The 27,122-nt window shown below is 31.2% G+C and overlaps 2 protein-coding genes and 1 non-coding gene across 4 annotated transcripts; 2 read left to right on the plus strand and 1 right to left on the minus strand.

The window, feature by feature from the left end:
- The first annotated feature begins 254 nt into the window (after positions 1 to 254).
- Positions 255 to 5,773, plus strand: LOC102667739 (putative recombination initiation defects 3). 2 transcript variants are annotated; one of them, XM_006583232.4, is made up of 12 exons: positions 255 to 499; positions 916 to 1,075; positions 1,730 to 1,874; positions 2,048 to 2,185; positions 2,558 to 2,610; positions 2,709 to 2,900; positions 3,084 to 3,149; positions 3,245 to 3,294; positions 4,268 to 4,409; positions 4,616 to 4,706; positions 5,102 to 5,254; positions 5,470 to 5,773. In XM_006583232.4, exons 1-11 carry the CDS (start codon positions 432 to 434, stop codon positions 5,197 to 5,199), a joined length of 1,203 nt encoding a protein of 400 aa, XP_006583295.1. In that variant the 5' UTR covers positions 255 to 431; the 3' UTR covers positions 5,200 to 5,254; positions 5,470 to 5,773. The 2 variants fall into 2 exon arrangements, with proteins under 2 accessions (XP_006583295.1, XP_014633301.1); XM_014777815.3 differs by having other exon boundaries at positions 2,051 to 2,185.
- MIR10423 (microRNA MIR10423) lies at positions 3,654 to 3,752 on the minus strand. The gene has a single exon (NR_161693.1). It is a non-coding gene; the product is annotated as a microRNA MIR10423 (primary transcript).
- A 14,306-nt stretch (positions 5,774 to 20,079) lies between the features above and the next one.
- On the plus strand, positions 20,080 to 26,193 carry LOC102667950 (uncharacterized). The gene is made up of 7 exons (XM_006583233.4): positions 20,080 to 21,328; positions 21,761 to 22,032; positions 22,373 to 22,440; positions 22,594 to 24,238; positions 24,344 to 24,483; positions 24,659 to 24,839; positions 25,230 to 26,193. Exons 2-7 carry the CDS (start codon positions 21,882 to 21,884, stop codon positions 25,868 to 25,870), a joined length of 2,826 nt encoding a protein of 941 aa, XP_006583296.1. The 5' UTR covers positions 20,080 to 21,328; positions 21,761 to 21,881; the 3' UTR covers positions 25,871 to 26,193.
- Positions 26,194 to 27,122: the final 929 nt, after the last annotated feature.

Genomic DNA, 27,122 nt, shown 5'->3' on the forward strand with positions numbered 1-27,122 from the left:
TTTCTCTTTTTATATTTTTCCTTAACCAAATAAAAATTTATAATCATCTATAATTTTCTCTGTTTTCTTTTCTTTAATCCTAAATCAGGATAATTATTAAAGACATGGAAAATGAAATCTGAAATTCTTCCTAATTTGAACATCGAGGGAAGAACTGTGTCTCTTGTGATCCAGCCCATTTTTGTTTAAGCTTTAAACCCACTACTATAAATACCAGCCCTAACCAAACCAACTCTCTCTCTCTCTCTCTCACACACCTTCAAATTCCCATTCCGTTCCCGCCTTTATTTGCAATCCTCGAGTTTCCATTTTCCTTCTCTTCTTCTCTCACACTGAGCCATTCCTTCCTCTCAAACTCGAAACGCATGCCGTTTCCGCAGATTCCGACGACGATGACCTAGACGCCGTTTCATCTCCGAGCGGAAGCAAAAATGAAGATCAACAAAGCCTGCGATCTTAACTCCATCTCTGTCTTTCCTCCTCCTCTCGTTTATCCTAGGTCACTCTCTCTCTCATCGTTTCACTTCATTCAATCCATTGATTCTTATAGAATAAGCTCATTTGATTAGTTTGTTCCGAGCGAAGAAGCTGTAGTTGTAGATTTTCATTTCACTTCGATTAGTTTGTTTCGAGGATGATTTTTTTGCTTCATTCATTTCACTTCGTGTTTTCGAATATCATGATTTTCTTCAGAGCACGTTTTGTTTGGATCCTGCGAAATAACGAGATCTGGAACTAAGTTAAAATGATTTGTAATTTGTGTTATCTAGTGCGAACTCCGATAAACCGTAGTTCAGGCGTATTATTATGACGCGTTTCGAATTCGTGCTTCTTTTTTTAGCTATCTGTATGCAACAAATAGTGATGTAGTGCTGATGTTGACACTTTTTTCTTTATCGTTTTTGCTGTTTGAAGGAAAGCGAACAATATATCGAGTGGATTGCAAGCGTCTCACTCTCAGCATCGCTCGCAGCCATCTCAGCAGTCGCTTTCTCAGGGACTTTCGTCTCAGCACGGAGTGCTGTCGCATTTCTCCCAAAACTCTCTCGACGAGGCCGTCACGACTAACGATCAGGTTAATTCTTGCTTCATGATGATGCACCGGTTTTCCTTGTAGCATTATTGTTCGAGTTGAAAATTAGCTTGATTATGCTTCTTTTTACTTCGGAAAAACCTAATGTCAAACAAGTAGAAATAAAGCATGATCTGCGAGAGAAATCGCTAATGATGCTGTTAATTAGTCTCTGCTGCTTAGGCTACAAGGACAGAGAGTGTAGCAATGACTTAAAACTACAGATTTAGGACAAAACTTAGATGTCATTCCTTAGGTAATATTGGTTTTGTTTTCCGATTACAATTGGAGTTTTAGCTCGGTAATTCATATAACGAAAAGGTTTGCATTCAAGATCAGCATAGGTTATCAAGCTGAAACTTCAATCTAGGTTAACAACACTAAAAAGCACTGCATGTAAGTTTGGTTGACAAATTTCATTGGAAAAACCTCCTATACCCTGCTTCCGATTTTTCAAATGCATAATACTAGCAGGTTATTACCAGTAAGCTTTCCTGGTAAATAGAAAACATCTTCTTAGATGCTTCACTCAATTATGAAATGTTTTAAGTAATCCTAACACTTGTTTGTTTTTGAACATTATTTGGGATATAAGCATAACTACGAGAGCATTCAGGATTCTATTTGAATGTTATTATATTTTTACAATCCTTGTAGAGAGTTGGTTCTCAAGAACATGAGAACTCTTTGAGGAGGATTTCTAGCTTGTCCCGACCTACATATTCACGGGAAGAGAGTCAAGCACCTAACTCAAGATCTTCATCCAATCTAATGCTCAAATGGAATTCTGCAGATCATAAAAGTAAGAGTATTTAATGAAAATATGTTTTTATTTTTCTAGCTTATATTTTTGGCATCCCCATTAGACATATCTAAGAGTGACCATGAGACAAAGGCAGGAAGTCAACTGAGTTAGAGTCCTTTTACGTTTGCATGTTACTTTACTGATGATAATAAGTCTACTATTTGCTCCAGCAGGTCAGTTAAGTGAAGGACTTGAACACCGAATTGGCATAATGGAAACTTCATTGAGCAGGTTCACAATGATCTTGGATTCTGTTCAAAGTGACGTAATGCAAGTAAACAAAGGAACAAAGGAAATTATTTTGGAGGGTAAGGAACTCACATTATAACTATTGACATTGACTATATTCTGAAAAAGATTCTTGGAAGTTGTATTTATACCAACCAAGACATTCTACCGAATTTTGTATGCCTCTCCTTTGATTCTCTGCTTATGTTGCATTTTCCAACAACTTTATATTCTTTGAAACACAATTCAACTGAAGGCAGGCTCATTTTTTATACTAAGAACTCTGATATCTGGCTCGATTTACTGTTTGATGCCAACTTGCTCAATCTAGACTTTTTTCAGATGGATGCATTGCACTCATCTTCAAATTTATAATAATCTGATAGTATTCTGTGGCTCGGACTATTACGTGAATTACTTTTATACAATTTTAACTCCACGCTTCCATTCAGTGGAATGCATAAGGCAGAAGTTGATTGCTCAGGATAACTCACTTCAGTTAATGGTAATAGCCTGATTACTGTCTTGACTTGCATGATTTCACTAACATCAATGGATACCCTTATCTGAACAAATGAGACTGATAGTCTGGTTTTAAATCAGACTAAAGGACAAGAAGAAATTAAAGCAATCATTGAAAGGAGCTTGAAATCTTTAGCTGAACAAATGAGCCATGTTTCAAAGAAAGAGAAGTTACAGGATGTATATTTGGCAGTTTCTGCGTTACCTCAGCTAATTGAAGCCTCTCTGCAAAATGTACAAAATGATCTCCGTAACATCACCAAGGAAATGCAGGCACGTACCATATGACAATTAATAATGCTTAAAACATGAACATGTAGTAAACTTTTAATTTTTAAGGTTAGGTACGTATAATTTTTACAATGTAAAGATTTCTTAAAACCCTCTTATTTTTTCACCACTATAGTCACCCAGATGACTGTCAACCAATGATGCTTTGCCAATGAGTACTTGCAGGAAATTTCTTGCAATCTAAAAAGTGTCAACCAAAAGGATCTGGTGCCGACCAGTTTGTCTTCGAAGGTGCTTTATCTCTACTACTGAACTATTAACATAATTTGCTGAGTTTTTTTCTAATGGTAAATGGAAGATTAGCTTGTTCCATTGTTGGCTTGCAGAGTATTAGCAAACAGATTACCACACCGAAAATGCGTCAGCCTCTTGCTAAGTATGCTTACCTTTTAACTTCACCTACTCTACTATTACTCTATTAGTGTCTAATTAAGGAGGGAAGTTACATCCATTTGTCTACATTATTCGTCAACTTCAGTAAATTTTATTTATGAAACAATTTTGAAGCGTTGACATAACATATATTTATCACATACTTTTCAATTTGTATATTAATAATTTTATCATATACTTTCACTACACGATGTGATGACAAATCTACTGTAGATTGGATTTAATTATATATGACATGACATAGTTTTGATCTGAAATAGTAGATTAGTGACAATTATTTATTTCCTAGCTTTCATATGGATTCATGTGGATTAGAAGAAAAAAAAAATCAACATTATTGTTATGAAAAAGAGTGAAAGAACACCAATTGTTAGGACTTTCGGATTGAGATTTTCTCATGTGATTAAGTCCTATCAATTTGGTGCTTTCATTGATAGGTGAGAGAACTTCATGACTTAGATATTAAGTCAGGTAGTTTATTCTATTCAATGTGGGACACTCTAGCAATGCATGTATGTTTTCTTTCTGCCGGAGGAAACCTGGGTCTATCTATATTCATTAATCCATCAATATCACAAATGTTTTTTCATAAATTAAGGTTCACTTTTCCGTAATTAATGTATTTCAAAATTCTCACCTTCTGAACGGGTGAGTCATTTCTTTTGGAGGCTATTCATCATTTTTCTGGAGAATTCTGCCTTTACTTCACGACAAACACGTGATAGCAATTATTCGATTTTCTACATAGTTTTATTTATAATTTCGGCCTTTGCTATTGGCTGACAAAATCTGGCTATATTGGAGTGATGATTTATTTTATATATTTGTTTCTCCCCGTTATATCGAATTATTAATTATTAATTCTTCTATTTACGACTGGTTATACCTGACGCTTGCAAAAGCATTTGTTATGATTATAATCATGACCAAGGTCAAGGTATTTTTCTTGACTTCAGTGAGGCGAAGGTGAGTATACAAGCCACTGTAGCTCCAGAGGTGGAAAGCGGAGGCTGGAAGCCAGTAAAAAAAGAAAGAGTCACTTTTTCAGATAGAACTTCTGAGAAGGTGCAGAAGAAAAAAGAACCACACACTCAGAAGGTATTTTAAAAATTTGTCTCTTCCCATTCGAAACTTGCATGTCTTTTTATAAGTTGACTATATGATACGAAGAGGTTATATAACATGCATTTGACAGTGACAATTGCAACTTCATTTTCAAGTAAAATGATTTATTTTTATTACTTTTAGTATTTTACAAATCTTATATGTGCTTTATCAATTGCCAAGTACTGTTTCAATGACAGTATATAAGGGGAGGTAGAGACTGTGCTATTGTCATTGAATCTGATGAGGAGATTGATGGAGGTTTTTCCTGCTTGGTCCAAGAAAACGCAGGTAGTAGACAAAGCTACAATAGAACTTCCTGATTTTTTTTTCTTTTATGGTGTACTGTAGTATGAAAAGTATACAAAACTTAGACGCAGTTCTTTTGATACTATTCAGTGGAAAAATCATAAAAGAGGTGATGGCAATAATTTTTCATGAGAATACCGGGAATTGGATACTACATAAGGCAATGAATATTACTACTATATGACTATACTTAAAAATGTATTTTATGGCCAGTTAAAAATCTGATTTTAATTCGGCAACAATGATTTATCAAAGCTCAATGTGTATTCATTGATTTGCAATATATAGATTTAATTTAACTCATTATAAATGCCTTATTATTGGTAATTTGAATACAAATGATAACTGCTCTAAATGTATGTTTCCACAAAGAACAGGAGTAAACCTTCTTGGCAACTTGACCAAGGAAGCACTGGAAGAAACTGAGCGAATTTTGCGGAAAGCAAGGAGGCGCAAGAGGAAAAGTATTTTTTAATACTATAATAACAATAGAGTGAAGGTCCTTTAAAAAAAACAACAATATAGTGAAGGTAACCTCTTCCAATTCTGACTTCCATGTGTCTGTCATATTACTGTCTGCCACAACTGTAGATTAATTGAATGGTTTCAACTTTCAACCATCTATTTATGCAATTTTGTAAGAAATGGGTAATATTGAATGGTCCACAAGCTATCTTTACTATTCAATAACAGCTAAGAACAGTAATATGGATGTCATTTTAATGCCTCTTTCTTGGTTGTGCAGGAGGAATTTGATACTTTCAGATGCAGAAGGAAAAACCCCGGGCTAAAATTTGGATAAAAGTTATGGAACTTTTGGTATTTTCCCTAATAAAGTGAAATCTCACCTTAGTATAAATCTTTGTTATACAGATACTACTCATTTTTAACTTTAATTAGAAATAGTATCAAAACCACGTATTAAACTGTATCCAAGTTTATCTTTTAAGAAATTATTCGTTTTTATTTGGTTTGTTAACTAGTACTATTAATTTTGTTCAGTGCATTTCCCATAGAAAGTTATTTGTTCTTTCTATTTTGAATTTGATTGCAAGATATTCAACTTCACTGAAAGCTTACTAGGTTTTATCATTTCTTCTAGTTTTATTATACAAATCTTTATAATACTTTTTACAAGTTTTTTTTTTCTCATTTTATCCTATCTTGTCTCAGATTTTTTTCTTATTTTTCTCACATTGTAAGAATTGTAAAAAAAGAAAGGCGTACTTTACTCAGCGCAAAGAAATTAATCATTAATTCATTATAGTAATTACAAAAAAAAAGAATTTTTTTTTACAGAAATAAAGACGAGAAATTATTCCGTGGACAATTGAACTTTTTTCTGAAGAAAAATGTGTTCTTCCCTTTCTATCGCTGTACCAAATTGTTGGGCTTGCTTGAGCCTTGTGTTGGTGGAAATTTGGAAATAGTAGATGGAGTGGATTTTCTTTGGGTCATTGGATGTACGGACGTTATGTATCTAAACCCAGAAGGCAGAAGCTCTAGCTAAATGATTGTTCTTGTTAGTATGTTAGCAAAAATCAGAAATTAATGTTAATAATAATAATAATAAATATATCACAGTTCCACAAAATCTCGTCACAACACAATGTGTAGTCAATTGGGCCAATATAAAGTAGTATCTTCATCCCTGAAATTGTGCAACTTTCTCTCAAATTATATATTGGATTACAGCTTTTTCTCTTTTCATGTAATATCGTTTTTTTTAAGGAAAAAAAATATATTTCACTCTCTACCACTTCATTTCCTTCCAACCGTACAACTTATTTAACGTACGGTTTCTAAACAGTAAAACTCACATAAAGATGCCGTAAAATTTGTAATTAGAAATAATAAGACACGTGTTATAATATAAATTCAAGGAATAAAAGCAAAATGAATGGAAAAGCAAGAGTTATAATCCATTGACAAAATTATTTTTATCTCAAACATAATTTTACAATAGATTCTTGAGCTAATTTTTCACTAATTTGTTGCTAATCATAATTCTAACTTGTTAGTTGAACGCCCCTATCCAAGTAGGGCATTAGCTTCGTCCGGAGAGAAAATCTCTCTTCTAAGAGAGTACGTGAGTGGAGTCTATAATAGTGGGTTCCAATAGAGAGGAAACATGAGACGTGACTCAAACCAACTTTAGTGAAAGATGAACATCCCACACTCCCAGTGTATGTTGGTACACCAAAAGTACTTAACTTTGTAATGGCTTATTATATGAAATTTTTTGCAACACTTCCCTTTTATGTGTGGATTTTTTTTCCATCTAGCCAATATTAGAAGTATTGCTTGAAGCTCAAATGTAATCACGTAGAAAAACCTAGTTTTTTTTTTCAAATAAAAAAACTAATAAATTATCATTAAGACAAGATAAGATGTATCGGAGTTGAAGTACTAGAATCAGCAAATGCCACCCAAAGCACTTTGTTCCTTTCCTTTTGGATTGATCATTGTTATCCTAAACAAGTCGAGTGTATCTACACTAGAAGCCAATGTAATCTCTTTTTTGTTTTTGTAATAAAAATCAATCTTGGAGGTCAACATTACTGTAATGTTTTATTCAGAGTTTTCAATGGTTGTCTACCAAACCAACTCCAATCGGATAAACTAACCAACAAAGATTCTTCACATAATCTATTCTTTTTTAAATGATTAGCTGCTAGAACGTTGTTTAGTATACATTGGGGCATTATTTATTCCCCTATGATGACAGCTATTTTGTCTCACTATCGAACTATAATATCTACGTCATTGAATGCTTTTGTCAGAAGACAAATATTTGATAGTCCGAGGCATACAATTCTTCAGCTATATATGTAGGATTTCGATATATATATAAAAAGTTACAGTATTTTTTCTTATTTAAAATTAGAATATTAGAATCAAATTTTTATTAAATATTACAAGAGGAATTATTTAATCGTGAATTCTACTCCAATTCCCCCCTTTCACGAAAAAGATCTTACTACTTCCTAAGTTGGCTGTCTAACCATTATTCTATGTAAAATGTGTATAACAGATCATCTTTCCTCAAGGTACAACTTTGCTTTTTCTTTATTTTTCTAGGTAGCATATGGCCTGGAAGTACTTTCTGAGACATAAGGTAGAAAAGTGGGGTTAGCCAATGCATAAAAGCCAGTGGTTGGAGTTAGCCAACCCACTATTATTAGTAAAAAAAAAAAGTAAAGCAGAATAATAAGGTGGACAAAGGAGGATATATGAAGTTAACTCTATCACAAGTTTCACATAATAATAATGTTTTCCTAATTGATAAATCTAGTTTTATACATGGGCATAACTTGATCAATCTATTTGTTTAAACTTAAAATAAAAAAGTAATTAATAAGTAATAAATTATTTTTAAGATTTTCACAGAAAATTATTATTTTTAGCATTTTTTTTATACATGGGCATAATTTTTTTAGATGCTCTTTTCAGAAAAAAATTATTTAAATTTTTAAATATATCTTTTAATTAAAAATTTTAATTATTATATACTGTTAGTGTAGAAAAAACCACATGTTCAACTAATAAAAAATTGTGATTTTGACTATTAATATAGTTATTATAAAAGACTTGAAACATATCATATATGTTTATTTGTGATTAAAATACATAAACTATTTTTTCCTAATTAAAAACATTATTTTCATAAAACAACCTTAATCGAACCGGTCCAAACTATACTATCTGAAGCTAAAACTTATCTTCGATTATTAGTCCAAATACGGATAAGAAAAAAGTACAATTATGGACCACCAAAGACATCACATAACAAGTTAGCAACTACCGGCTTAATATCCTTTGAACCGACACAACACGAACCCAAGTACATCTATAATTGACACTTGTTCAAGTTATGCTTTTTTCATGTAAAAATTTCAATTTCAATTTTACGGAATGGAACATCAAAGTGTGTATATATATATATATATATATATATATATATATATATATATATATAAACAAAACAAAAGAGGAAGAAAAGGAGGGAGATTAAGTATCACTAGAAACATACAAATATCAATATCAAAAAGAAGAAAAGAATGACACAAATATTTGATATCCCTTGTCCTATGATCAACCTTGGTCATTTTCAACGAGCAAAGATCCTCTATATTTTTTGTATTATTGTGGTATTTAGGGAAATAAATGAAATGGAGATGCATGGTATACATATAATGGAAAGTGTCGATCGTCATTTATTTTCTCAAAACTATAATAATAAAAAGAAATTGAGAGAGGAAGAAATAGAGAGAAAAAATCATTTTCAATTCGGAGACAGTTAAGTTTTTGCTTCATATGCAAATACAAAATGAGGTGAAAGGCAAAATTAACGGCTCCACATCTTTATTACTATTAGCATGTTTGTGGGAAAGCTGGTATGAATGATTACATTAAGAGTAAGTGCTTCCTTTGTTCTTCGTGGTCCTTAATTTGTCATGCATCCACCCTACAACCCTCACTCCCCTTTAACTACATAGAATGCCTTGAGAGCAAAGGCAAATAAAATAGCTGTATCTTACCCGCGCACACACATATATATACAGGGGGATGGGGAGGGAGGGAATTAAGTGTGAGAGGATAATAATAATAATAATAATAATAATAATAATAATAATAATAATATTATTATTATTATTATTATTATTATTATTATTATTATTATTATTTAGTAGGTAGTCGTTTTTTGTCTTCAAGCTTTTTCATTAATTTTAAATTAGGCATATGTTAAAGTTTTCCTTTGTAAGTCCTTAATTTGATAGTTTGAAAATGTAAGAAGTTTTTTTAATAAAAAACGTAAAGTGTTTTGAAAAATTAGCTAGCTAAAAGTTAATAAACTAGTTCAAAGATTGAAAGTTATGGCATAAAAATTAATAAACTAACTTATTTAATTAAAAGTATTTGATAAAATTAGTTATTAAACTGGCTGAAAATATAAAATAAATGGCATATTTATAATGTTATAAAAAGAAGATGATCACCATAGACACCATAAAATTATATTAGATGTTGGTGCAAAGTGAAAGACCCATAGAAGAAAAGAAATAGCACTTTACAATAATAGAAAATCAAATGTTTGAGAATTCTTCTAGTTTTCAAAGAGAACCACTTAACAATACTAATTTGAGACTATGGAGTAGTTTAAAGCCTGATGGAGTTTACCGTGCGAAACTGAATAGTATAAAAGTGAAAATTTAGACTGTTAGATGAATTTATTTTAAAATTAAGGGTTCATGTTTTTCTTTATATTTTATTTTATTCTTTATTTGTTTTTCTCTCTTTACCAATTTTGTCCCTCTTCTCCTTCATCTACCTCAAACCCCTTACCTTCTCCGTTATCCCACCATTTTGCTCAATCGGAAACACTAAAGAGAAAAAGAGAAAGACTCAACACTCGAAGACCAAGGACTAGTTCATCATCATGGTTCCCGAGTCCTTCTCCTTCCTTGACACCGCCACCATCCCCATGTATTTCGTTGCCATCATATTCACACTCTTCACAGGAGAGTGAGCGTGTCACTATGCTAGGGACCACAGTCAGGACTTGTCAGGGAGCAACCTTGGAGGTGGTGTTACGGCCACCAGGTATGAAGTGTTCATCGCCAACGATGGTGGAGATGGCAGAGCTTTGACGTGATGGGAGTAGAGAACGAAGGGAAGAAGAAGAGAGAGAAATTCAAGGCTATGCCATCATAAATCGTTCTTCTTCCCTCTCTTGCTCTTCGTCTTGTATTCCCATTAACGACAAAGATAGAACGTGAATAATCGAACTGCAACATGAAACCATGAACCATCGCAGCATAAGTGTAGCATCAACAACAAAGCTCCGCAGCTTTTTGGACGGTAATTGCACAATCTGAACAACATTCCAGATCCATGTGAAAGTGAACAACATTCTAGCACCATCGCCTTGTGGCGCGGGTTTGACAAAGGAAAGATAGCTTCAGAGAGGGAGAGGGTTAATTTTGGAAAGAAGATACAAAAATAAAAAAACAAAAATTAAAAAATATCTAAACCGTTGATTTTGAAAATAAAATAATCTAATGGTCTATTTCACGTATCATATGAAGTTTTTCACTTTTGCACGGTAGACTTCCTCTGAAAACTTTTAAAATATGGAAAGAAAGGCATGTCTCTAAAACAATATTAATCAAAAGTAGAGAAATGACTAGACAGGTGAAAATGTGTGTTATAAATATAGAAGACTCTAACCTTGTGTTTGGATTAGAAATTTTAAAATTTTAGAAAATTTGAAATACTTAGAATTTGAATTGCTTTGATTTTAATTTCCTTCATTTTTCAAATTCTTTTTTTGGATAAATCAATTCAAATTTATTCAATTTTAAATTCTTTGTTTGGATAGGACAATTCAATTTCCTCCATATGCAAAATTTCAATTTTATATTTTAAATAGATAAAATTTTAATACTAAACTTTATAGAAAACAAACACAATCTAATTTTGAAATATTAATTAAAAAATATTTTTTAATTTTTAATAATTTAAAAATACAAAATATTGATAATTTTAACTAAGGTTGTTTTGCCTGACTACAACCAATGATGTTTTTAAACTGACATCAACTAAGGCTATTTTTCAGTCGACATCAAATAGGGTTTTTTTTGTCAAAGTATGCCGAGAATATTTGTTAGCTGACGTCAGCTAAGGCTATTTTTCGGCTAACGTTGGTTGAGTCTATTTTTCAACCGATGTTGGCTAGGTTTTTTTTACCAACGTCGGCTAGGGTTTGTTTAGCCGACACCGACTAGGGTCTTTTTGAATGACATTGACCAAGGCTATTTTTAGCCAATGTCGGCCTAAAAAATCCTAACAGGCATTGACAAAAAAATATACCCAATATCGGCTAAAAAATAGATTGGTCAATGCCGACCAATAGAACCTATCCAATGTCGACCGAAAAATATCATTGGTCAATGTTGACCGAAAAATCCTTAGTCGAAGTTAGCTAAAAAATAGCCTTGACTAATGTCGGACAAAAAACCTACCCAACATCGACTATAAAATAGCCTTGGCTGATGTTGACTAAAAAATAGCTCTGATCGATGTCAACCGAAAAAACTCTAGTGGATGTCGACTGTAAGAACCTAGTCGATGTCGAGTAAAAATAGTCATACCCGATGTCGGTCAAAAATACGTAGCTGGTGTTAGCAGAAAAAACCCTAGCAAATATCAACCAAAAAAACCTAACTAATGTGGTTAAGAAATAGATCTGACTGATGTCAGTCAGAAAACCCTAGTCGATGTCAGCAAAAAAAAATCCTAACTGATGTTAGCTAAGAAAATCTAGTTGACATTAGCCAAATCACCCTAGCTAACATCAGCTAAAAAATAACCCTAGCCGATATTAGCTAAAAAATAGTTTTGGCTGATGTTGGCTGGAAAAACCTAGTTGACGTAGACTAAAAAATCCTAGCAGGTGTCTACTCAAAAGTTAGTCATAATCGATGTCAGTAGAAAAAATCTAGTCAACGTCGGCTAAAAAAATCATTGGTCAACATCAACTGAAAATAGCCGGATGACAACGACCAAAAAAATTCTTGGTCGACGTCAGTAAAAAATTCCCATGATTGACGTCAATGAGAAAATAACCCTAACCAACATCATCTATAAAAAAAATTTAGCCGATATAGGCAAAAAATAGCTTTGGTTGACATCATACAAAAATATTCTGACCAAAAAAATCTTGGCCAACGTTGGTGAAAAACAACTCGTGTTGATGTCGCCCATAAAAACTTTGGTTACCCGTAGTTGCAAGTGTTGAGCGAGAAAGAGTCATGAACAAGAATGTGAGTTAGAGTAAGCATCTCTGAAAAAAAGAATTTGAAATTCTATATTTTTTGAGAGAATTTGAAATCTCACTATTTTAGTCAATCAAAATGATTCATAAAAATACCAAAAATTAAATTTCCTTTCAAATATTTTATCCAAACCAACTATTTTATCATGAATCATTTTAAATTTCTTGAAAAAATGAATTCCTCTACTAAATTGTTCCATCCAAACACATTATTAGTAGACATTGACGACAAGCACAAGGCTCTAGGCACAAGAAGACAACACAGGAACTTTTGTATTGGGGGTGATTTTTTTAAAACCGTAAGAAAAAAAGAAGTGAAATTGTACTAAAATATTAAACATAAATATGATAAAATGTAATCATAAGTTATAAGCTATTTGAAAAAACTTAAAAAAAAAAAAGATATAAACTACTGAAATAAACTCATTTAATTACCGAACATTTTGAAGTTAGTCATGTAAACTATAAATTAAGTTAAATATTATATCAAACACACTCACACATTGTCTTGATATTTAGTGATATAGTTTTTTTTTATGTTACTCACATTTTTTTACCTCTTTACACTATGTGCAACAATAATATCTTCAAGAGGAAGATGATATCTCATCTTTCCATCTCTGTCATTGTTTATAAGTTGCAGCAATTATATATGTCTAATTAATAATTCAGAATTAGATTCCATGTTTGTGGTCCCAGAGGATGACACTGAAACCTTTTATTCTCTTCACACAAAATCAATATCATATCGATGGATCCAACAGATTTCCCAACTTTGATACAAGGGCCATGGCTAGGAAGAAGATATATGGCATTGAATTGATTGCCTCTATAGGTATTATATTATTCCATCCATTGTTTTCTACCAACGACCATGAATGTATGTATGACATAAACTATGATTACAAAGGGGGAAAAAAACCCTTATAATTTAATGGTATTTTTATTATGAAAACTATGGCTCTTTCCTAAATACACATTAGTTGAAGTGCCACTGCATGTGTGTGACATGGGGAATGAACTGAGGGTACACACGTTTTGCCTCATACGGTCCCTGACAATGTGGGTGGGCCCAACTGCTTTCATTCAGTGGGGGCCCAACTCAACTGTTTTTAGGCCCAATTGCTCCTCACATGCTTCATTGAAAAAGCGTTGGTGTCCCAAATGTCCAAAATCAATTTGCGTGCCTAGCAGAAATAAGAAGATTAAAAAAATCAGTGTCCTACCAACTTTGTAGTTTTGCATCAATAATAGATCATGCTTCTGCAACTGAAGCAAGCAGTATTTTACTCCGAGGAAAGAAAGATTAAAGTGAAATGTTGTATAGTAGAAATAGGAACAGATGGTGTTAAATAGGGCTGGTAATGGATTGAATAAATTCGAAATTGTTTTGAAATTTAATTTGGTAATTAATTTGTTAAATTTTATTTGTGCACTATACCGGTTGAATTTGAATTGAAAATTTAGCTCATTAAATAAATTAATTAAATTTAAAATACGTATAATTTAACTTATTTAATTCATGAGCTATCTAATTCTCTATTTATATAGGTTTTACTAACATATATGACACATCCCTTTGTTTAGAGTTAGAATATGTTAACAGGCTACATTTTAGATATATTTTAAGAAAATTATAATTATAACTTGTTAACACATTCTTTTTTTTAAAAAGAAATGAACATACATTAACAAACTTTTGTTAATATATATGCACTTGTGTGTGAATGTGTGTGTTTTTAAATCTAGTTGATACAATCATATATGAATCAAAAATTAACTAATAGTCACATGACTACTTGAAAAAAATCATATTTTTTTTCTTTTAATCGCTATACAATTCCTTCGAAAAACAATTAGTTCTATTAAAAAAAAGCATATATATATATATATATATATATATATATATATATATATATATATATTATATTTCTTATTTATTTTATAATTGCTTTAGAAGATAGGAGACTATTTCTATATGTTTCCTTCTCTTAAGCCTCATTAGAGGAAAATTATAGCTAAAATAGGCTCTCAGCTTTAATTACAGGATTGCATATGAGAAACTTTCAAACGCAACTTAACAACTTCTCCCGAGAACTCACAATAACAGAGGAAAACCTCTACTTTAAATGGAGTTAATTAGATTGGCTTGTAGTTCATCTCAAAGTAGTTAGTTTGGAAATGTATGGTTTTGTAAAATATTAGTTAAGATTGTTATTATAAATATTATGTTTAGCTTAAATCAAACATATTTCATTATAGATTCTACTAAACTTTAGTTGATTTGGACATAATCATTTGAAAAATAAGAAAAGTACACCAATTAGGTTTGTTTTCGACCAAAAATGTATTATTCTGATTTGTTATTATGTTTAGTCAAACATAGGAAGGTAGACAAGAAACAGCCAAAATCAAATATATATTTGACGAGTTGAACTAAGTAGTGCTTATTTTAGACGAATTTCTTAATGCAACTAGTTGTTAAATAGACAAGTTTAAAATTATACTCAAACTTAATTTATTTATTAAACAGACTATTCAAAAGCTTGAATTGTAATGCTCACTTTATATCAACACATATTAATCATGATTCCATATATGCATGGAAGATAAAGGGAAGAAATGTGATTATGTGAAACAATCCAGTCTCACTTTTTTTTATATATTTTTATTTCGTTTCAAAATCACACAAATGCTTAGAAGATGCAACAAGGAAAAACTGAAGCCATTGTAGCTCATAAGTGAGGCCTGCAGGAACCGGTACACAGCATAATTATCATGAGGATTGAGAAATAGTGCATGTTTTTTTTAGTTCAACCAAAGAAACACATAAAATTCATATCGGTTGAAATGTTGGAGAACAAATTGCATATCGAATTTATAAGTGGTTAGATATAAAACCAGCCAACTAACCTTCTAGAAAAGGAAACATCAAAGTTATCCCCTCCATGGATCCATTGGAGTAGGTGGTAATTCAATTCATGTTTGATCAATGTTTTGAAGCTTAATTTTATAAAATTAATTTTAGTTAAAAGTGAGTTTAAAGAGAAGTGATTTATGTTTAAGTACTTTTATTAAAAATAGTTTTCGTAAAATAATAGTATTTTGATAACTGTGAGAGAATTTTTATTTCGCTTATGGAAACTTTAAACAAAAAGCACACTTAATAGTATGTGAACCGCGTGGAAGGAGTTTCAAAGAGTATTTACATTATTTAATAAGAATTCTAGCTTTATTTTGAGATTTTTCAAAGCCTAGAAAAAACTACATATAATGAAGATCGACAATTTTAAAGGAGTCATTAAGAAAATTTGCCAAAATCTCGTACATAGAAGGATAAAATACTAAATTGGTTCATATGTTAATTTAATTAGTTTAATTTGATTTTTTTATTTTTAAAAAGTTTAATTTTAACCCTTAATTTTTAAAATTGATGCAATGTTTTTCGTTCTTAAAATATGGTTTCTTATTATTTTTTTCTTAATGCAAATTACTTTTTATTTTTTGTTATATAATATAATTTTATTTCTAAATATTTAAAATCCAAATAAAAAAAAAGAGACACCACCTCTCGTTTCATGGCTCATGCAGAGGGAGTTATTTTTCTAATATGGCCCGCAAACTGAATTTCCATTCCACATAATTTTCACTCATCCAAATCATAGAAATTTATTTTATCTTCTTTATTTCTTTCTTTCGTATTTTCTTCCTATATACCTAAATACATTCATTAAACCAAATAAGGGTTAATATCAATTGCCATGAGTCCAAAATTACGATGGCAATTTAGCTTGAACATGACGACGATTAAATATTATGAAGCCGAACAAAAGAAATCTTTTATTATTATGGTTTGCTTTTAAACTTATGATACACAAAATTCGAATTTCAAAACTCTGTAATCATATGATCATCGCAAATAACAGTGAACGAGCAGATAATTGCGGTAAAGAAAAAATAGTAAAGTGATACCATTAATTAAGCTTCGCTTACGTACTTTGATTTATTTTAATTTGCATTAATAAATTAATATCTTCTTTGATTCACAGAAGTAGATTTCTTTTCACCAAAAAAGCTTCACGAGAGAGACAGAGAGGTTGGTCTAATGCACTTTAGGATAATATAAACGAATTTTTTTTATATATAAAGATGTAATGTTTTTTTTTACTGGATATAATAATGTAATACATATTAAATTGTTAAATTACGTGTACGTACGGTGTTTTGTGAAAAGGCAAAACAATTAAACTAAATAATACTTGAAAATTAATTTCATTGAGGAAGAATTATTTTAAACAAAAATAAAAATAAACTAAATATAAATTATGTTTAAAAACTTTAATTTTGAAAATGCAAAAAAATTATATAATTATATTTTATTGATATTTTTTTATATATCATGTAATATTTAACTATTGATTAAAGAAAATAAGATAATAAATCATTTAATTGAATAATTAATTATCAAGAAAAAATTAATATCATTCGATTTGATTTAATATAAGAATTAAGAATATCTCATGAGTAGGAATTTTAACATTTAAATAGATCTAGCTAAAACTATTTTCTGAAAATTGATTTCAAAAACTAATCAATACAGATTTACTTCTAGATATCGTATTACTGTTATCTAAAATAACTAGGCCTTGAACTTAATCTCTTAATTAAATTATTAAGTAGTTAATTTTTTTAAAAAAAAATATGTGTAAATGTGTCGTATTATGTTTTGTAAGTTACTACTAAACAATTAATCAGATATAAGTCAGTTTAATAAATTTTACAACATTTCATAATATATTGTCTCTATATAAAAAATTATTTTATTTAATTGTTTTTAACAAAAGCAAAACTAAATTACTAAATTCATACATATATATATATATATATATATATATATATATATATATATATATATATATATATATAAATCCAAGAATCCAAAACAAGATAGTTTATCAAGATTTAGATGTCACATATCATCATGCTTTGAAGTAAATTCGTTTGGTTACAAATCAAATTCAAATTCAAATTAGTACTTAATGAATTATTAATATAAATGAGATAAATTAATTATATAATTTATTCATAAATAATATAAATTGATTTCAAGATTAAAATATTTATTGGTCATTAAAATATTTATTTCATTAAACCATTTTTTATAATTTAAACTGTATTTAAAAATATGTTTATCAATTAATTTTTTTTTATAAAACATTTATTAGTCATTAAAAATATGTTTATAAATACAAAAATAAAAAGTTTTAGTATATTTTTAGAGATTAAATTTGTCGTAATTAAATTTGCAAAAATAAAAAATTTAATATATTTTTCATGTATAAATTAAAAATAATTATTTTTATAATAAAGATGTTTGTGTTCCGTTAATATGAAAATTACTGTGGAAATTTTTTAATTCAGAAAAAAATTAAAATATGTTGTTTTGTTATAATCCAGTAAAATTGAAAATTCATTAATTAGAAATATGCATTTTAATTAATTAGTGCAAAAATGAGTAGTTAAGTGATATTTGCATTGTGTTATAGGTCAATTATAAGTAATCCAAATCAGTATTTAATTTTAATTATTTTTAATCAATTCTAATTTTATTGAAGATAATCGTGTGAATATTCAAATTACACAATATCAAATCATATTTATAAAAATCATTAATATTTTTATATAAAAATTATATATAAGAATTATGATTTGAACTAACGATTTATATATACACATATACTAAAAATACAAATATCACTATAACAGTAATATAAAAATAAATATCATTATACTTAATTTCACTAATACTATTAAAATTTATAATCCTTTTTTATAATAAATGTTAAAGCAAATAATTTATAAATTTACATATTAATAAATTATACTTCATATTTACCTTAAACAATATAAAATTATATATCTTAAAATAAAAATAAAATATTAATTTCTTGTGCATTGCACAATTCTACATGCATACTAGTTTGTTATAATTTCAATATTTTTATCAATTGTAAATGACCATTAATATGTTGGTAAAGTGTAAGTCTTTCATTATTTTTTTTAAGATTGATTTACATACTCAACCACAAACAAGTAATTCCAATCAAGTTGGCACTACTATCATTAAACAATGAACCAAAATCTATAAAAGTTTAGCCTATTTATCAAGAAATTTTATAATTAGGGAGATTTGTTTTATTCCTGTTATTCTGCTGTCACAAAAGGGAAAATACAATTCCACCAACAGAAAGAGACAACTATAAAATATTAAAATAACATTTTTTGAGAGGCAAAATATAAATGGAACATTACTCAATTTGGTTTCCTTTTCTAAAAAAACTGAAAAATAAATTAATTCCTTTTCATAGTGTCCATTCCAAAAAGAGTGAATTGATCTATATATGCAGTGGATTACAATTGACAATTGAGAGTCAAAAGCAAAACAGTGGATGCCTATTTTACTACAGGATAATTTAGGTAACCATTACATGTAGTAGGACACTAGGACGTATATGAAAATTTAATTTTTGTATATAATAATAAATTAATAAAAAAAATCATTATTTTTTTTACCGAAAAAGTTCGATTTTGATCAGAAGAATCCATGATGCACTTCACTTTCTACCTCACATTTATAATTTGTTATTTTTTATGAGGGGCTAAAATTAAAGAATAATTAAGAGTATTGTAATTACACAATAAAAATTGTATATATATGTGCCTTGATCGATCTGTCTACAACATTATTCTTTTAGTTATTGGTATATGTGTTTTTATAACATATTAATTATAAGGTTTTTTTAGAAATTATAAATAAATTTCATAAATACTTATATGTTATTCTAAAAAATAAAAAAGAATAAAAATATTATATTTTATTAAACTAATAAAAAAATAATTGGTCAATCCAATTCTTACACTACTCAGTATATTTCTAATAGCTAAATCACATTATTAATATAAATTTGACCAAAATTTCAAACAAATTAGTTAATAAAAGTATAAGAATGGTCAATCTTTATTAAAAAAGAATGGTCAATCTATTTTTTAAATTATTTACCAAAAAAACGGACAATGTACCCGAAAAAATATATTTTTAATTAGTCGGTTTTATTATTCAAAGAGTGAATATTGAAAGAATTGACTGCAAAGGATTAGAAAGAGAGAAATGTAAATGTGTATTATTTTCTTTCTATTTATTTCCAACTAAATAAAAAAAATGCATATTATTTTCCATATGTTCTTTTCTCTCGTTGAAACATACCATTAGAGAAATGTACATGTTTGGCCGTTTCATTCTTATTTTATTTTCATACTATATGCAAATATACAAATAAAGTTATATCAACACATGATATGATATGATTACATGCATCCGTTATTAATCACTTCCCTTGTCACTTGCATAGCACAATTTCGTGACGCCTAAAAAGCTCACGTTCCTGTTCAAAGTGGCGTACACGTTAATCCTCTTACTTTCTCTTTGTGTGATTCTCTCTCTCTCTCTTCCATTTGCATTTGCATTCTGGTGGTGACTTCGATGATGGTGTTTCAACTTTGAAGCACTAGAACTACAGAAGAAAAAATAGACACACAACACAAACATAAAAAAATTTTCTTCCTTAACAACAAAAACTTGTGTGGACCCCTCTATCTAGCTATCCTCATCTGTCATGTACTATGACTATTCTTCGTGTCGCCCAACAACATTGTAAAAGTGTTACCCTCTCAATCAACTTTCACTTTTCTTCCCACAATCCTAACCTTCACCACCAATTCTCTCTCCTCCTTGCTTTCTTTCTTTCTTCCACTTTTTCCATGTATTCAATACCTCCCCATATCAGAATTATGCCTCAACAAATCTTGGGTCGGTGTTAGATTAGCATTTTCTTCTCTTTGACATCAAAAAAGAGATGCCCTTGAGCAAAAGTTGTGACTTTTTTGTGGGAAAATTTGCTGCTAAGTAGTGGCATTCCTCTGAAAGAGTGTGTGTGGTGTTTGATGGACAATTTTGTAATCTGGTTCTTTTGAGGGAATAATGACTTGGTGGTGAAATTGAGATTGAGAGAGTCATAAGTTTTGATTCTTTTTTTTGGTTCTGATGGTGTGACTTTGTGGAGAGAATTATGTGTAGATGTTTTATGTTACAGGTGGGTAAGGATTTAATGGAACTTGGATGCACCACATACTGTTATTTTCAGTAGCTGAATTGTTGGAGGGGATAAATGGCTATTTTATTGCAGGCATGGATTCAGTTGCGTAGAAGTAATGAATCTTGTTGCTTGAATTGGTGATTTTGAGAGTGCTAAGGATAAGCTTTTTTTGTATGTGCCTGAAGGTTTTGGTGTGGTGTGGTGTGATTAATTATCAAACTTTTTCATCACGTTTGATCATTGAGTATGTTTTTTTAATTGGAAGAAGGGAGAATCAATGAGCTGTTATTCTTTGACTCGTTGTTGTCAATTGTAAAAGCTGAGGCCTTATAGAGTTGTCTCAATTGTCCTTTTCTTTGTGAGGAAGAGCGATAACTGGGATTTTAATCTTTCTCTCTGGAACTTCAGAACACAGACAGACAGTTAAGGCCAGTGGGAAAAAGCATTGATACCTTCCTCTCCAAAGGAGGTTAAAACTTCGTGAGCTTCACTCAATTGGGAACCTTGGAGGGCTGAAACAGGAATTCCTAAATGCTTCCTGAGTGGACTCATCAGGTTGCATCTTTGTCTTTTGGTCCTTCGCCATATTGAGTCAAAAAGGCTCAGAATATGAGGTACTTGTTTGAACCAATCTCATTTTTCATGTGATTATTCAGTTATTGCTACATGACATAGATTGATAATTTAGTTGCATAACCTATCAAATTGTTCGACTCTTATATTTCGTAATTATTTTCCTATGAATGTTCAGTTTTGTCTTTTATGCCCCCGTGGAATTGATAATTTTGATGATCACTTTGTGGTTAAGTTTAATTCCTCAAAGTATGTAACTAGGTTCTCTACATGAGTTGATTTAACAAAATGTGTTGGCATAAAGAGACTAGTAACTTTGATGTGCATATATCTAATGCATCATTTATCCCATTGTTAGTGTGTTGTATGCATGAACTAAGTGGTTTTGGGGGCATTAGAGTGAGTAAGTAATGATATATTTTAGGTGTTTTGTTGACTTTTAACTGCATCTATTTACTTTGTTCATCTGTCAGGTTTGGCAATCTTACCTATGAAATCATTTGAATGATTGTGGCATAGTAAGGCAAGACTATCTTAGTACCCTTTAAGGGAAAAGAAAAGAGGAAACAAGGAGGTCAATTGTGCCCAATCATCATGACAAAGAAGTCCCAAAGACGTCCGGTGCGGTATGAGAAAGATAAATCAGGCTGCATTTGGGGTTTTATTAGTATGTTTGATTTTCGCCACGGTCACTCCACTAGGAAGATGATTGCAGATAAGAGGCGAAGCAGCAAGCATGCTGTTGGTAAGAACTCTACTTAATATCCAGATTGGTACAGAATTGACAATCATGCTCATGTGTATAAATCTATAAGGTATATCCACCAAACACCAAAGACTTTCTATATGCTAAATAAATAACAAAATCAGTATATACTGAGTCATTGTGCAGGGGCTAATGTTTGCATGTCAAGCAATTTTCTGAAGTGGTTTGGATTTTAAATATTTCATAATCATAAAAAAAAATGTTTCTCCTGTCTAATGTATATATAATGATTGTAGAATAACTTGTGTTGTGGTACAACTGCACTGGTTTCATGGAAAAATTAATAAAAATTATTGAATCTCATTTTCTTTTCTCACAGGTGTTGTGCATTCTAAGAATAAGTTTGAGATGTTGGGCAATTTGGGTGAAGTTTGTCAAAGCAGTTCTGTAAGTCCATGCATCCATATGCTTATGCCACATTGCCAGTCTTGAATGTGAAACTTAAACGTTTACAAAATTCTAGGTCATTAGTAAAATTCGGTTATCTGCTAAGAGGATGCCTGTGCATTTATTGATATTACTGTATCATGAATGTTTCAGGACAACAGAGAGAATAGAAGACCAACAGTTGCAACTGCTGCTAATAAGCCTAGTGTGAAGAAACTCATAGAAGAAGAGATGTTCATTGACCAGAATGCAATGAAGGATACAGATGGTGCTCAAATAGAATCAAAGGAATCCAGATTAAGGCGTGAAGTCCTTTTGAAGTTAGATTCCAAAAGGAAAAAGAAATCTTACAAGAAAAACCGTGATACGGAGGACACCGATGATTCAAATTTGGATACTACCTTGAAATCTGAATTCACACATAATCAGCACTCAAGGAAGCAATCGAAAGATAATCTTGATCTGGATAAGATGATTGAAGACTTTTGTCATCTAAAAGATGCTTGTTCCATGATGCATGGCAATGATGGAGAAGTAGAACTTGATGCACAATCAAACCAGAAGCAAGCTATCTCTGAAAAAGCAACAGATGCAATTTGTGAATTTGTGAATCAGATGATATTAAACGGCAAAGATCCAGCTGAAGCGAGAAAATTCCTTTGCTCCCATCAACTTATGGAAGTTCTCCAGCTTATAAGTTCGGATAAGGAATTGTTTCTTTCACTTATACAAAACCCGAATTCACTTTTGTTGAAATGTGTTCAAGAGTTTAGGAATTCTCAGGAAACAAATGAAAAAGAATATGGTTGTGTCACTGATTCCAACTTCTCAGAACAAGATCATGGCAACATGGAACAGAATAGGGAGATAGTAAACCACAAAAAGCATAACTTTTTCGGAAAAAAGACAAAGTCTCAATCAAAAACTTCAACAAATGAAAATGAGAATACTAATTTGTCAAGTAGAATTGTTATTATGAAGCCTGGGCAGATAGGCTTTCAAAATTTTGAAACTGGAAACAACCTTGCCTCATCCCAAGATACTCATGATTCTGTCAAATACAATGGTTCTCCAGGGAGAGGTAGTTCACATTTTTCTCTTACAGAGATAAAAAAGAAATTAAAGCATGCTATGGGAAAGGAGAGACATCGAAACCCTGAAGGGATCTCAAAAAGACACCCTGCTGCTGAATGTCAAAATAAGTGGCCTACCAGCAAAGCCATTGGTAAAGACAATGTTGGAATGAGATCTCCTAATAAAGACCACTTCTTCATTGAAAAAATTGCAAGACCTACCACTGGTGCTATGCAAGGAGACAAGACTGGTACAGCTAAAGATTCTGAATTGATTGTGGAACATGAAAATGGTACTTATTCAAAACAAAGGGTTTCCAACTTATATATTGAGGCCAACAAACATCTGTGTGAGATTGTAGGTAATGGAGACGAGAAAATAGACTTGTCAAGTAGGAAGATTTCCAGAACCCTTGGAAAAATACTATCTCTTCCTGAGTACAACTTTTCTCCCCTTGGCAGTCCTGGAAGGGATTGGGAGCATCATTTTGTGACTGCAACGACAAGGTTTTCTACTTCAGATAAAGTGCCTTCCAAACAAGGAAATTCGGTTGGTCATTTGGATCAGGAAATGGACAATTCAGAGAAGCAGTCAAGCATTTGTCATGAAAGCTCTAAAGATACAGTGCAGGAAATTAAGTCAGACTCAAATTTCGCAGACAACCTTAGTCATGTTCATAGAGTAGAAAATTTTAGTCGTGTTAGAGATGAGATAATTACTGAAGGTATCATGTCTAAAATATATGATTTAAGTAATGGATTCTATGATAGACTTTGGTGTATGTTTATTTACATATTCTGTTGCTTATCCTTTCTTGATTTCTGTGCAGGTGATATAGAATCTGCAAAAGAGGTGAATGTTTTGGAATCTTCCTCAGAACCAGTTGACCTCAGTGCAGGAAAGGAGGACCAAAACTATGGTATCTCAGAAACTTCTGATTGTGCAAGATGTTCTCAATGTTCAAAGCAGGTAGTATTTCTGTGCATTATAATTTCATGTAAATCAATGATTTTGGATAAATTTGATTATTATACCAGACATATGTTAAGGACTAGTTATGATTTGTTTAGCAGTGTAGTTCTATGGCTTCTTTGGTGAAGTGACCCCTTATTTAATTCTAAACTATCATTTATTCTCTCTGTAGGATGTAACAGAAGTAAACAAACCAACATCTCCACTGTCATCCCCCTCGCACTCTTCCCCCACTAAGAAAATTGAAGAGCTAAGTGTTACAGAGGTATCTGGTCGGCCAAGTCCTGTATCTGTTCTTGATACCCCATTCTTAGAGGATGATATCAACCCTGGCTACTCCAGATTTCAACCGGGTAAGAATTCCTGCACTAAAGTCATGAAGGCTATCTAACAGTGTTCCTAAACAGTTAAACTCTCTTTCTAAAGAGCTAGATCTTTAAAAACTTGTTTCCAATGGTTCTACTGCCTCTAACTGTTCATTAAACACAGACATAAAAATATGGAGTGCTGCTTGCTGGTTACTGGGGAGCTCTAAATCATACTTATCCTGAAATTCCTCTAGAAATTAATAGTTTCAACTTATTTGTTCAGTTGCATTTTATTGTCCTTTGTTGTCCTTGGAGATAATACAATGTTATGAATTATATTAAGGGGCCAATCAGCCTAAAATGTAAAAATGTAAAATACCTTTTTGTTTGCCATATTAATTTTAATTTGATATCGCGTTCATTCATGTTTTTCAGTTGAAGTACCAGCACGGCTGCTGCAATTTGAAGAACAAAATTGTTCTCTTTTGAATCAAATCAATAGAGACAAATATTGTCTTAAAGAAAATGAATGGATATATGATTGCATCAAAGCAGTCCTGCAAGCCTCTGGATTGACTGTAGATCAATTGCTGACGAAATGTCTTTCCTCAGACAAGATACTAGATCCTTCCTTGTTTGATCTGGTAGAGTTCTTACCAAACCAGTTTTGCAATGATCAGAAGCTCATCAATGACTGCATCAATGACGTTCTCATGGAGGTTTGTCGGAATTACTTCGGGGTCTCACCTTGTGTGTCATTTGTAAGTCCTGGCATTAGGCCTATTCCAAATATGAAGAAGATGATTCTCAAAGTCTGCGAAGGAGTGTGCTGGCATTTCCTTCCCTTGCCCCCACCGCGTACCTTGGACAAAATTATTAAAAAAGACATGGATAAAAATGGGGCATGGTTGGACCATAATCTTGATGCTGAAACAATTGGTTTTGAAATGGGAGAAGCCATCCTTGCAGAACTGATGGAAGATACAATACTTAGCTGTGTAAGCAAAAGTCCAGAAAGTGAATGTTCTCAGCTTCAATTTGAATATAAGGACAATGAAAACAGCAAAACTATGTAAAAAAACAAAAACACTACTTTTTGTTCATTATCACCTCTTAGATTGCTTTGAGAGGTGGAAGGGAAGTAAAGAATACTGGGGACTTGTAGGCTTTTTTTTAAAGCATATTTGGTAGCATAACATTTCTCTTTGATCATGCCTGACTTCTCCAGTGTTAAATACTTTCATGGTGAGTGAGGATACTCAAATAAGGGACCACAAGTCACAATAAGTAAATAAGAAGCCAGTTGCAACTGCTTCTTGCTAAAGTACAAATGATGCTTGTCTTGTTTACAATGACAAAAGTTTAACAGTTTTATTCTGTGTGTGCTTCACTTCACCCACTAAGGGCCAACGTTATTTAGTTGTAGATTTTTTAGAGTTTGATATGCTGATCATATATATATTAGCAGGTGTGTTTGATATCAATCATATCATTATCATCCTTACTTTGCATATTAGCTTCTTTTTTTTTTGTTAATCTATATATTGTATGTAATAGAAAATAATGAAGTGTGAACTCAGCATATTCAAGTTTCCAAGGGAAGAAAGAAGAGACATGAAACCATGACCGTAGTGCCATTAGGAAACTGCAAAGTGCTTTGTTTGAAGCTAAAGAACATGTGAACAAATTTTCATTGCTTGATACATTTAATTTTTCGTATCATTTTATAAAATTGTTATACATTCTTTAAAATAAATATTTTGCTAAAAACATAATATAACTACATTGAATAAAGAAACTACCATGTCCAAATTCTTCCAACCAGGATCTCGACAAAATAATGTTTAAAAATTGTAAATCTTTAAAATATAATGTTCATGAAATAAATATATGATTCATAAGTATGTATATATGTGTTTGGTTTACTTTTCACTATTCAATAATACATTATAATTTTTTTGGCCTAGCAACCCATTTAGTCCTAATAATTATAAAATTTAAATTTTAGTCCCAATACTTAAAATCATTCCTTTTATTCAAAATTAACCTATTTTTCCTATGTACACTTTCATCCGTAAACCTCTCCTTTTGAAGTTGCTATTTCCACAATCTATGGTTGTGGATCCAAAATTCCAACCATTGTAGCTTCTTGCTTCCGGTGAGACTCCTCCAAGAGAACACGGTGGATGATAACCTCGCACAACACCACCACGCCTCCAATGTCTGAGTTGTAGTAGATGGAATACCCCAAGATAGATGCTAGCAGGAAGTACCTGCAATGGCAATCGTCACCATGTGCATGTCATGGTCGTTGGAGTCTCGTGGTGA

Source organism: Glycine max, chromosome 7 (genome assembly GCF_000004515.6).
Source record: "Glycine max cultivar Williams 82 chromosome 7, Glycine_max_v4.0, whole genome shotgun sequence".
In the NCBI taxonomy this organism is placed as follows: domain Eukaryota; kingdom Viridiplantae; phylum Streptophyta; class Magnoliopsida; order Fabales; family Fabaceae; genus Glycine; species Glycine max.